Here is a 13,255-nt window from a genome sequence, read left to right as displayed (position 1 = left end):
AACGTGACGTATTAAACCAGGACCCTTTAAGTGTTTGGGCTGGTAAGTTGATGTACCCCAAAAAAATTATCTGCTAAACATATAGAAGTTTCTTTCGCCGTGAAAAGTCTCTGGTTTTTCTGGGTCAGAGAGGTGCAGTTCCACCGTTGACCACTAAGCCCATGGTTGCTTTAAGACATGGCGCTGTTCCTGGGGGCTTGTGTGGCTGCTTGAAAAGCCGACCGGTAGTATCAACAATTCCATTTTTTAATTCAATACTCAAGATTGTGAATTAATTTCGATCAATTTTGATAAAAAATTGTGACACCCTTAGTTGTCAGACACCTTTAATAACAATCTGAGCCTGTCAGTGGTAAAAACAATCACTTTTAGTGGACAAAAATCAAGGGTGCACAATTGCCTCACTAGATTAAATTACAGTCTGATCGCTGCTTTCTCGCTCATTACTCGACCAATTTCTATGATTTTGTGGACATCAGTCTATTGGACACAAATGCATGGAGAAATGGGTCCAGGTTGAAATTAACCAAAATTAAGGATAAAACACCAATGGGTGACATCACGGACAGTCTGTCTGTAGTTTTACTCAGTCAATGGCTTAAACCGAAGGTTAGGTAGTGTGTAGATTGTAACATCATCAACTCCTGTGTATCAGAATCAGAATCAGAATCAGAATCAGCTTTATTCGCCAGGTATGAGTTACACAGTGTTACTCACACTGTGCTTACACATACATATCAACCAAAACAGAAATACACACACTAATATATACACAATATATACATACTCTAAACAGAAACAATATAGGATCACATAGGATCGAGTGCATGCTCGGTTCCCCTTACAAGCGCTGCCTTCACAAGCTTTTTAAAACCCTTGTATGGTATTCGGGTCAAATTGACCCATTTCAAAATGGTACAAATATAATTTTTTTCCACCTGAAAATCAATGGCCTTACCTTATTTTCTGTGATAAACATGTATTCCTGACTCAATTCAGAAAATTATTCTGGATTTTACCCCTTATGTTTTTTTCCATAGTGGATTTTTAACATGAATTTTAACCTTGATGTATCACACTTCCATTTTTAATTGTGAGTAGTAGAGACTGATTGCATTCCCTAAACATATAAGTTATCTCAATTGTTTGGAATTGAGCTAAAGACGATATTTGTTAATAGATTGTGAAGTAAATTTTTTTTTCATAATTGTTTTTAAAACCCCATATAAGTCACGGGTCAATTTGATCCGAGGGACACAAGAGGGTCTCAAAAGTGAAGTCAATACAAGGGTTAAAGATTTTCATTACAAGAGAAGTGAGGACCAATGAAATAAAAAATATATGTTTTGTTTCTGAGGAAATATAAAGTAATACAAATCTTAAAAGGTTAGTCAATCTTTTATTATGCACTATTGTAATCATTTGTACTTGACTCTTGTTTGCTAACTCTTGATCGTTGATGTGAAAGATTTCCTTTAACTGTCATGCACTATATGTTTTTTCTTCTTTTTTTGTTTGTTGTCCATTCTAAAATGTGAAAAAGCACACACTCCAAGTCCCACAATACCTTGCGTGTGAGATGAGCCGCGCGGGGCTGGGAGTGGTTGATTGCTGTAACGTGACCATGATACTTCCGGCTTTGTAAGCGGCTGCTTTTTCTCTCCCGGGGCTACATATACAACGGCCGAGGCTCGACCCGGGGAAAGTAGCCCGAAAGCCCGAACGCATCCAGCCAGACGCGCTGTAACCCCGCTAAACAGATATCACGGTACGTTCAGAGGCTCCACGAGCTTTAATGTTGCTTTTATCAACTTTGACCTGATAACGTATGTTTAAATTGAGCAGAATGTGCGTCGTAACGCCGTCTGTGTGGTAAGCAAAGGTTAGAACTGATAACGTTAACTTAGACTGGGCAGGCAGGGACAGACTACTCACTCTTCTTGGACTTGGACTTCTGTCTTGGTTAGTTGGAAGCTCGTTTCAATTAAACAGACGCATTATGGAGTGAGTCCGAAAACAAGTCGTTGTCTTAGTGTATCGCTGTGTTGATAACTTTAACTGGTTAAAGCCTGTGGGTGGCTTACTTTTAAAGGAAAGTTTCTGAACTAGGTTAATCTATTAAAGGCTAGTCTAGGCTAACGCTAAACAACAGTGGTAAACTGGGGCAAAAATTAAGCCCTGGCACGCTAGCTACACCAGCCCACATTACCACGCCCATGCAGCCCCACCCACGGACACGTGCATTCACTAATTACATTTGTGTACAGATGATGAAATAATATAAGCAGTACCTTTTTATGTAACAGATTTAAAAAAAAAATGTAATATGAGTAACTGGCAAACAAGGCATGCTACTTTTTAAAGAGCACACATTTATAAGAAATTGACACATACTGCCTATTTATGCCGTTTGTAGGCTGTTATTCTCCACAGTATGTTGTTCATTGTTGTCACTGTCAGTCTGTTCGTTTTTCTCTCTATGTTAAAACTATACATATTGTCTGTCTGGTTCTCTTTTAACTCTCTAGCTTCTCTCCCATGAAATTTCAAGGGTACAAGACTTCAATTCCTGCATTCTGATAAATTATTAGGCACCAAATTTATGGTAAAAAAAAATGTCTATAAGTATGGCAAGGAAATCACACAATTCTGGTGGCAGGTAACAATTGAAAATACAAAATATAATGGAATATCATTATATCCAGTAGTCCAGTAAGGGGGCTTTCACATCTGGGACATGGCAGTATACGTCAACACTTGACCCCAAAGTCCAGTTGTTTAAATAGCATAAACAGGGCTTATGTTAACTTTTTTTTTTCCCCAAGGAGCGCATTTTGCTCCCAAGTTGAAAAATTTAGGATAGGCTTCTACTTTTACGTCTAAATTGTAAAATAACACAATCATGTAAAGGATAGAAAACGTGACGTGGAATGCTTTCTACATTTAATTGATCAAACATCAGTGACGTTGAATATAGCCAGTGTATATACAGTGTAATGGACCACCACAGTTCATGCATGCATGTGAACTGCAGATTAATTGCATTTTAAACTACATGGTGTAAATCTGGGGCACAGCAGAAAGATGGAGCAAAACGACGCTGCTTGTTCAGGGTTTTCATTAAAACCAACTGTACCAAAACTACAGTTTACTACACACAACTATTTTTTTATTTTTTTTAAGATTATTGTTAGGGGATTTTCCATTTCATTGACAGTGGATAGACATGAAAGGGGAAGAGAGATGGATGACACGCAGCAAAGGGCCGCTGCATGACTCTTACTGGACCGAATTAGACTACTATTTAACGCGGAGAGACAGCATTCGGAACTCGGGCGAAGCTCATTTCCCGTCAGCATTCAGCTTCTCCCAAAGTAAACTCTGATTGGGTCGGTTTGCCCATCTTGGGACCAAGCCGGCCGTTTCCAACTGGCCAAATGCTTAATATTTATTGTTATTAATGATATAATTATTATTATAACCATAGTGAAATTGTGCAAGCAATTAAAAACCCATCCTATGCGCTGTTGGCCTTTTTAAAGACAATTTTATTTGTATATTCAAAAAAAAAAAAAATGACTGGCCCACATTTAAAAAAAATAAAATAAATAAAAATAAATACATTTTAGATGCCATTTTATGCCAGTGCATAAACTTCTGGGACATATATATATTTAATGAGCAGTGTTGGGCAAGTTACTTTTAAAGTAACTAGTTAGTTGTTACTTTTTGGAAGACGTAACAATTACTCAGTTACAAATTATAAAAGTAACTAGTTACTTCAGGAAGTAACTAATGCTTTTTTTAATTAAAGTTTTAAATGCTCAAATGTGACCCCACCTCAACCCCTCTTTAATGGAACTTAAAATACATGTGCATGTACAATTTATTTACGGTAAATCTGAATATTATATTGACATGGACACTTAATATAAACATACAAAAAGTTTGTGCATTGTTGTTTGCGTCGAGCCGGTGTGTGATTGAGCAAAGGACAAGTGAGAAAGTGACAGCGATTTAGCTTCGGAGCGAGTAGCCACTCTAGAGTCATTGTGCCCATGTTTTCTGACCACGATGACCCCCCCCCAATTTCATAACGCCATACCTGTCTCTCGTTGACTGACCTGCTTGTGTTGTTTGTTGTGTCTGACTATGCATGCTTATGAACACCCGCCCAACTCTACCTCTGATTGGCTTACCATGAGATTTTCCTCAACCTCAGCCAATCGTCAGCATTTATGCGCTTGTCTCGTGCACTGCCTAACCAAGGAAGGAAAAAAAAATCTTTGCCTCTTGGCTCAAAGATCTTGGTCTGATAAATGTAATTGTGCTGTATTTATATAGCGCTTTTCTAGTCTTAACGACTACTCAAAGCGCTTTTACATCATACAGGATAGATTCACCATTCAGACACTGTGGCCGAGGCTGCCGTACAAGGTGCCAGCTGCTCATCAGATAAACACTCACACACATTCACACTCCGATGAGCAGCACCGGGGGCAACTCGGGGTTCAGTGTCTTGCCCAAGGACACTTCGACGTGGGACTGCAGGGCCAGGGATTGAACCCCCAACCTTCCGATTGGCAGGCAATCGCTCTACCACTGAGCCCTTATGATGAAAACAGCAACTTCAATTATAGTAACGCGCCGCATTTTTCATGAGTAACGGCGCTATTAAGATGGGAAGAGTAATCAATTAGATTACTCGTTACTGAAAAAAGTAAAGCCGTTATTCCCATCACTGTTAATGAGTATTAAATATGTCCCACTAAGTTTTATTACACGTTTCAAATCTTGAATTATTTCTACTTGACAATAAATATTTATGACTACATTGTAATTTTTTTACAGTAAAAGATTGTGTTTGTAATCAGATTTCATTTAATGTCCATAAACAGATAGCTGCATATGAATGCACAATCTGTCGGCCACGTGACAAGATTTTGTATTGGAAAAGTTCAATCAAGTGTGAGAAACGTTTTGGTTGCATGCAAGTAAACCGTCTGTGTGTGTGTATCGCATTGGCCGAAGTGTAATCTGGGAAACCATAGATATTAGCTGAAATGTAGTCTGGACTAGACTCCATCTAAAGATGGACAACGCTTCTCCTTTTTTCCTCCCGGATATGGGCACACTCATGTCATTTTTGGAACCAGAGTCTGCGCAGTAGTTAGTGATGGGGCTGTGAAGCCGCGGTAACCAAGTCCCACCCATTCACCTGCCTGACCAATTACAGAGCCATCCCAGCTGTCAATCATGCAGTAATGAGGTTTCAGCCATCAAAAAACTAAAAATCAAACTGATCAGAAAAATGAACACTTGAACAAACCGCGTGATCAGAACTACTTAAAATGACAAAACACCTTTGGCAAAAATGTATTTTGGGATTGTTGGGTCTTTGTGAATGATAAGAGTGTGGTCTGGATCAACTCTATCTGTAAAGTGTCCTTATATGATTTGACACTATAAATAAAATTTGAATTAAAATGTTCAGATGGCTGACTACGTAAAGCTGCACTAACACTTTGCAGATTATGGGCGTCACTACATCTGCTCTGAAGGATCTGACTTGCAGACTATCTGTTCCCTATCCACCAGCTCCCTAGCTGTCTGGAAGTTTCAGCATTTCCACTTCCTAATTTCCCACATGGCTGCTGGTTTCAAAAGGTCCAATTTAAACTTTAATGAGCTTGCTTTTAATTTATGGAAGTTGACTTTTACATGCTGTACTAAATCTGTAGTCTGTCTCTCCAGCCATCATCTTGTTTGAATAAACTTTATTGGAATTTTCGCTGGACCAACTAGGGGTTCCTTTTGTCGTGGTTGATAGGTTGATTTGTACAATGTGAATACATTGAAAGCGTGCAGAAAGATAAGGCACAATGTCTGCACAGCTTTTGGTAGCAAACCCACAGCCGTCAACTAGTGGTAGGAATCACCAGAGGGCTCACGATACGATATCATGATGCTTTTGTTACAATACGATATTAATGCGATTTTAAAACATTTTGCCATTTATTACCTATTTCCCAACTTTTTTTACGCCTAGGTCAACTAATTTTACTTTGAGTGTTGCTAAATTCTGATTATAGCACAGAAACGTGTGACATCATGTTTTTCCAACCGAGCTGCCCACCTCAGACCACAATAAAAAACACCCAGACAAATCTCCATGTGAAATAATGTATTCATGTAGGACCCCATCATTCACACTAGGAAGCTTCATGTTTATGTGGAGAAAAGCCTCGGAATGAAAAGCCTGGACAATTTGAAAGATTGATCAATAACAAAAATAGTCAAACAAATGAAATTTATGACTTGAGTTCACTATGTATTTTTTCTTTCTGACTTCTCTGTGTATTTTTTTCTTCCTTCCTAGTTCCATCATGAATTTCTTCCTGGAAACGATCCAAGTCCTCCTGCTGTCCCTCTGGTACAATGTGGAATCTTTCATCCACATCTTTGTGCCCATGAAGAAGAAGAACATCACTGGTGAGGTGGTGCTGATCACGGGGGCAGGTAGCGGGATCGGGCGCCTCATGGCTAAAGAGTTTGCGGCTCGGGACACTGTGCTGGTGCTGTGGGATATTAACCAGGATGGGATGAAGGAAACGGCTAGACTGGCTAAGCAGAGTGGAGCCAGCAGAGTCCACTACTATCTGTGTGACTGCAGCGACAAGAACGAGGTTTACAGAGTGGCTGACCAGGTAAGGTTCCTTGAAAATCTGAACATCGCACCAGTGACCCTATTTACTTTATCTTTTCTCCAAGTACCATCCACACCTTGCTGTACTAGTCTGTAGTTTATTGCAACCTGTTGTTGTTGGAGTATGCCAGCTGCCAAAAAATTCATGGTTCCATTGACGAGACCAAAGTGATCTGTGTGTTTTGCTGTTGTGAACTGAGCTATCATCACAGCACGTCCAGTCTGAAATACAACTTGATGGCCAAGCACACAGCCGATGCCAATTCTCCGCCCCCTCTTCAAAGTATTTTTTTCACCGTTTTATTGATGCACAGTGTTACACTGTGTGAGATTATTTGCTTTAAGTATGAATGACTGCTCCAAGAGAGAATGTTACGTGTGAAATTAAACACCACAGTAGGCTATATGTTTTCAATAAACATTTGCACAAAGCAAGCCAATCCACTTTTCCATGTTGATAAGAGTATTAAAATGAGAAAAAAAAATAATGGGACAAAAAGAAATCAAGACATTTAGAATAGATAAAAATGTGTGATTAATTGCAAGTTAACCCTGACATTAATGTGATTTTTAAATATTTTAATCGTTTCACAATCCATTTTTGGTTAAACTGCTCTGTGCTGGCTGTGCCTTTGTTTTCCTATGGGGAGAGCGGTAGGAACAGCTACGCTCTATTGCCAGTATGTAAATTGCCTGGAAGACAAAGCGTTATCAGCACTACCCATCCCTAAGGGGTTTTAATCGTTCCATTGTACTGCCTTCAGAATCATGTATTGGATTACATTTAAATCCTTCAAATATTCTGACATGCGTACAAGGTACCACCTGCTCATCAGATAAACTCGCACACATGTACACTCTCTGTGTGTTTTAAACTATATAACACACACACACAATTATAATATTAAAGTTTTTTTTTTCAAACACAAGATAAAGCTGTTTTCACACACAGGCAATTCACTTGTTGTTCCTTGCCTTAAAAGTTTAATTTTAACTTAGGCTGGAAACATAACATGCGTAACTAATGTATGTGGAGCGGATGTTCCAAAACTACAATTTCACTATGACCAATAAAACTTGCGACACCTGCCACGAGAGAAGCGCGTAGGGGTGTGTATTTCTCTCCGAGATCTGCTCTAAAAGCGTAAAATAGGACAGTCTTCTATTTATATTTTTCACGCAGAAGTGTCATTTCTTTTAAATTAAACTATCAATATACAGGGAAAGACTTAATGACTGTGAACGAGTGTATTGGCATTTTAAATTTCAAGAGTTTCTGTTTTTTATTTCTTGATTGCCCCACCTATGTCCTCTGTGTCGGCTCTAAAAACTGAAGAAACAACAATTTAGAGCAAAAGCTTTCCGTCTTGCCTGTGACTCACAATCTTACACTGTGTGTGCGCTGCACTCCTCCCCGCTAAATGTTTTGGGGGAGAGTCTTTTATAAAATTGAAATCCTTCATTCTTCAAACACAGGAATATGAAACAGTGCAGCTGGTCAGTACCTGGCGGCAGTTTTATCTGCTAAAGAGCGTGGTGATTTAATAACAAGGGTTGCCACAAGTAAAAAATGTGTCTTTTATAAATGGGGAAACCCTTTGCCTTCTTTTTATACATCAGTCTATCCTGTTGTTAAACCAAAATCAGTGGGCCACCAGTTAAAACATGGAGGTCATCATGAAACATGTTTCTTTGTCATGGCTGTCAATGTGTTTTCATAATGGCTGTTGATGTGCTTTCATCTTTTGTACTTCATGTATAATTATTGTCTAACTTATGTTATGTTTTTTCATTTGCTGATGCTGATATTTAGACAGCTGGGTGGCCCATAAATAATGTCATGTTTTTTTTGATAAAATACAACTATTTAATAACAAATGAGACACATAATTGCTTAACTTAAATTAACATTTATTTAACATGCTGTTGTCTGCTTTAACTCTGTTTAGTCTGTTCAATTGTAGGCTGTAACTCGCAGCATAGTTTTGAAAAGGGAAAAGGACATTTTCAAAAGTTTTTTGAGTGGACGCTACCTAAAAAGCTTTACAGTTACAATTGCTTACCGTCCCACCATCATCCTAAATGACAAATCTGATAAAGGTTTTACTTCTCAGGAGAAGTAAGGCCTGACGATGCCGGCACAATATTTTTTTTTCAGGCCTTTGAGCTAGTTCAGCTGGTTGAAGGCTGAATACTGTCCTGAGACTGGAGACATTGACCAAAGGTCAATTCAACATTGACATTGGCCATAACTTCCTTCTACAACAGCCTTACTCACAAGACTGGCTGCAGACAGTTTCTGTTAATCGGCATTGTGAACGGAGGCATCGGCCAATTTGGCATTAATCTGCCTATGACTAGAAAAAAAATACTGAGACCACAGTACGGATTCACCAGCTGAAACTCAAATAAATAAGCAATGAATGACCTTCAATAATCAATAATTGATCTCTGCAAACATCAGTGTAAAAGACCTTGTCAGTGTCTAGCAGACACCTGGTCTGCCACCTATAGTAAATATGCCTCTTGGTATGCCATGGGTGTTAAGAGCATTACTAAATTTAGAACAGGCTACATTTTTCCCACTTTATTTTCTATTTGTGGTTGTAACTGGAAGTGTGTGAGTGCGGGGGGGCACTTGTTGCTACACTGCAGGTCGGCAACAGTGATGAAAAATATCGTAGGTCCATGGGCATTAATTTCATGTCGGAGATGGGTGGCCGACAATAGACATAAAATTTCCTAAAGCACCCAAATCAAGCTCATTTTCAGGTTCATAATTGTATTTTGAGGTTGTACCAGAATAGGTTTACATGGTTTCATTTTCACATAACACCATATTTTTGTTGTACTGCACATTGCTGCTGCTCTTTCTCCAATTTTGGTCAGTACAAGGCAGGATTAGCCGGGAGACTTCTTGTAAACGAGGGAACACTTGTAGAATACCTACAGAATAGGGACATGGAAGAAGTTCTTTTGGAGATGAGCTTGGTGAGCTAGTTTGTTTTGTAGCAGTGTTTTGCCATTTAGTACGAGCTAGCATGCTATGGTTAGCCACCTTGTCTCAGCTAGTTAAGTAGAAAGCTATGGAGATTTGAACACCTCATCTTGAGACTGAAGGCAGAGGACATTCAGAAACCTGTAACTCACTCAAAATGGCATTTTTTCCCCCCAGGTTTGTATGCGTGTGGAATACAAAATAACCCACTTTAAGAATCAATATTGAATGGTACAGAAATAATACGTACACAAATGTACTTTTATAGGTACAATGTGTAGTTGTAAGCAGGCTGGCAAGGCTGTTTTTATTTACATAAACATGGGAGCAAGCGATTCTTTTCTCCAATATAGATGATGCTGAACTGAGCCTCCTAGCAAGCGAACTAGTCAGCCAGCAGGCCTCTAAATTAGTAAATTTTAACAACTTAATGTTTCATTTAGAGGCAGACCGATCTGCAGACCAACATTATTGGCCAATATTAGTTATTTTCCAAACTACAGACGAAACAGCCTTCAACCATGTTGTGATTATTGCATTATGTTTTTTATATTTGGATTGTAATCTTTTACCCTTTTACTTAAAGATATTTTCAGCATAAATTGATGCAGAAAAAGGTCCACTGACAAACTGATCACCTCAAATCAGCATGCACAACAAGCTGGGCAATCGCTGTTTTGCACTGCATTCACTTCATTTAAATGGGGGCGGGCTAAGCCCCCAACCTCTTCCTAGAAAGACCTAGAAATGCCCCTGGTTAGCTCACACAGCCAGACTAAAACATGTGGTTTAGCTGTGAGTCAGATCACTGTGATGTCAGCCTGCCTAGGTTTCCTGATGCTCTGATCCAACTGCCTGGAGATGCCACAGATGTTGATCCTGCTGAAAGGGTAGACGTCATTAACCTCCTACTGTGTTGGTGAAGAGCAGAAGGGATTTTAGCGTTTGACGCCATGGAGGCACATTCTACTGCCTTTCAACTTTTAGAGGTGCTTGCACTTGGTGATAAAGCAGTAGACCTGTTATTGATTGGGCCAAACTAGGATGAACAGATAATTGGTCAGCTTGATCTAGAAAAGAATTTATTTGTTGTTACAAAACAAGCTAATTCCTGGAATGGTGGTGCTTGATAAACAATGATCATATTTGAGAGCTCAGTCTGCCTTTGGGGATATCTTTTAGTAAATAGGTTTGCATGATACATGACAGACATATTCCTTTTACTTCATGCAGGTAAAGCGAGAGGTGGGTGACGTCAGCATTCTGGTCAACAATGCTGGGATCGTGACAGGAAAGAAGTTTATGGATTCTCCTGATTCCCTGATTGAGAAGACGGTGGAGGTCAACACCATGGCTCACTTCTGGGTCAGTCACACACGGCACACCACACAGCTAAGCTTTGGATCCATGTCATTTCATTTTCTCCAGTTGTCTCCCCATTAAGCATCTCTTCATTATCTCTTCAAAGATAAAGTTCTATCCTCAGGTGTAGAGATGCACCATTCCATCAATTGATCGATCAATTCGTGATCAGCCACCCGTCCAAATGGGCCGGTTGCTAGCTGATTGGCCTATCAGTCTCATTTTTCTGACACAGTGGCAGCTGCGGCACACAGTACAGCCACACACACACCTCCTCTGTATCGAAGTTCTTTAGAGCTGCAGGTCAACAAGTAGTGGAGGAGCAACCGATAGATAGATAGATAGATAGATAGATATACACACACTTTTGTAAGTCATTCCCATGCATACTACTCAGAGAAATGGCAGTATCTCCCTCTCTTCACTCAGTAGTTGTTGGGCAGACCGTTGGCCCCAGGAATTGATAGTTAATATAATATATACAGATTATATTATTCTAAAAGGACACTCATTCATAAATAACTTTATATATGTATATAAAAAAATAATGTGTGTGTGTAATAGGCCTAATTTCTTCTGGCAAAGTAAAACATGACCAGTAACCTGGGTCCCTTATTTTTTATTTTGTGATTTGCTTGAGTGACAGAACGTCCTGTAACCTTCTACAGTTTTGGAGAAAGGTCAACATTTTAAATGGACAATGTTTTTATTATAAACATACAATAGAATTTTTCATAAAAATGCTAATATTGCTACTTATATTCTTGCATTGAAATGTCTAAAAACAACTAAACCTATGATTATATATTTGTAGATTGTATCCTTTTATCCCAAATGTTTCCAACAGCTTTCAATCTCGGAGAAATCTGTAATCTTTATCAATGACACGGAGTGTGTTGTTTGCTCGTCTATCAATGGCGTCTTATAACCTTTGACCCTCTAGTTGATCGCACGTCCGTTAAAACACGGGAAAGACCAGATGATTCGTTAGAGGAATTGTAAATCATACAATGTTGCTAATTATACTCATCACAGTAATTTACTTTTTTTTTCTTCAAAAAAGCATTTTTTATTAGCTCATGCCACTTAGCAGCAGAGTTATACAGCTGAGACCTTATTTATTGATATTTCAATATAGATCAATCCAGCTTAATGTTACTTCATTGTGCTACGTTTAAATTAAAAAATACAAAATATTTGATTTGAAAAAAATAAATTAAAAAAAATCATTTGGCCAAGAAAATTGCAATTAGGGCATTTCTACTAAGGTAAACATGATGACAACTACCAAACTTCATCTGCTCTTAAGACAGTGAGATGCAGTTGAAAGCTCTAGAGTTTTTTTTTCAAAGTTGATTTGACCTTTTTTATTTCTTTTGGTCATAATCAAGATGATGAATCAACTTGCAGTGTATTTAAATGACATACTTTGAAAGTGGTTGTCAATGAAATCCCTGTTTAGGTTTCTATATTTAGTTTGATGGTTTGTGTGTTTTCTGTCTCTTTCTGCTCAGACATACAAGGCCTTCCTTCCTGCCATGATTGCCAACAATCACGGCCATCTTGTCAGCATTGCTAGTTCTGCTGGACTCATAGGAGTCAATGGATTGGCAGGTGTGTGTTTTCTCTTCCTCATCAAATGCACGTCACAGCATCTTTCAAATTCAAAGATTGTTCATAGTCTAATGGTCGGACTGCCACCTTCTTTATTCAGTGTGACATCTTGTTCATTTTAGCCAATTTCTGTTTTGGTCAGATGTCATTTAGTTGAGTTTTGTTCTAACCTATCGGTAGTAAGTTAGTCTCAGTGGACACAGAAGCTATAGCTGGTGTCAATTGCAAGGACCAGTAAACTTAACGTCTTTCATGCCATTCAAAAGAGAGTTCTATTTATTTTTATTTGTAAGTCAAGTTAAAACACATGTCCTAGCTGCTTTCATGCTTGTTACCATGTTGTGACCATTGGATTGAGCTAGCTATGTCCACATTCTTGGTGGCACGGTGGTACAGGGGTTAGCACTGTGGCTTGTGCTTCTAAATCCTGTCAACTGGTCAGTGTGCTGTTGATGGACACACAGCTGGAGTTAGGGATGTGCTTAGCTCCATTCTTTCTGTCAAGGCCGATTACAACATCATTTTAAATAACGGGTAAACCCGATGTATTTCCCAGCCAATATTTGTTGTAGCTA

The 13,255-nt window shown here is 38.9% G+C and overlaps 1 protein-coding gene across 1 annotated transcript; it reads left to right on the top strand.

Annotated features, from left to right (window-relative positions):
* Nucleotides 1-1,895: 1,895 nt before the first annotated feature.
* LOC116675471 (epidermal retinol dehydrogenase 2) lies at nt 1,896-12,711 on the top strand (the record flags this gene model as incomplete). Its single annotated transcript, XM_032507257.1, has 4 exons — nt 1,896-1,962; nt 6,380-6,707; nt 10,938-11,069; nt 12,581-12,711. Coding segments are annotated over exons 2-4 (584 nt in total), but the record flags the coding sequence as incomplete, so codon positions are not given.
* Between the last annotated feature and the right edge of the window lie 544 nt (nt 12,712-13,255).

This window comes from Etheostoma spectabile, unplaced genomic scaffold, assembly GCF_008692095.1.
Source record: "Etheostoma spectabile isolate EspeVRDwgs_2016 unplaced genomic scaffold, UIUC_Espe_1.0 scaffold00001932, whole genome shotgun sequence".
In the NCBI taxonomy this organism is placed as follows: Eukaryota; Metazoa; Chordata; class Actinopteri; order Perciformes; family Percidae; genus Etheostoma; species Etheostoma spectabile.
Note: the sequence above shows the minus strand (reverse complement) of the source record. Positions and strands in the feature narration are given on the sequence as shown.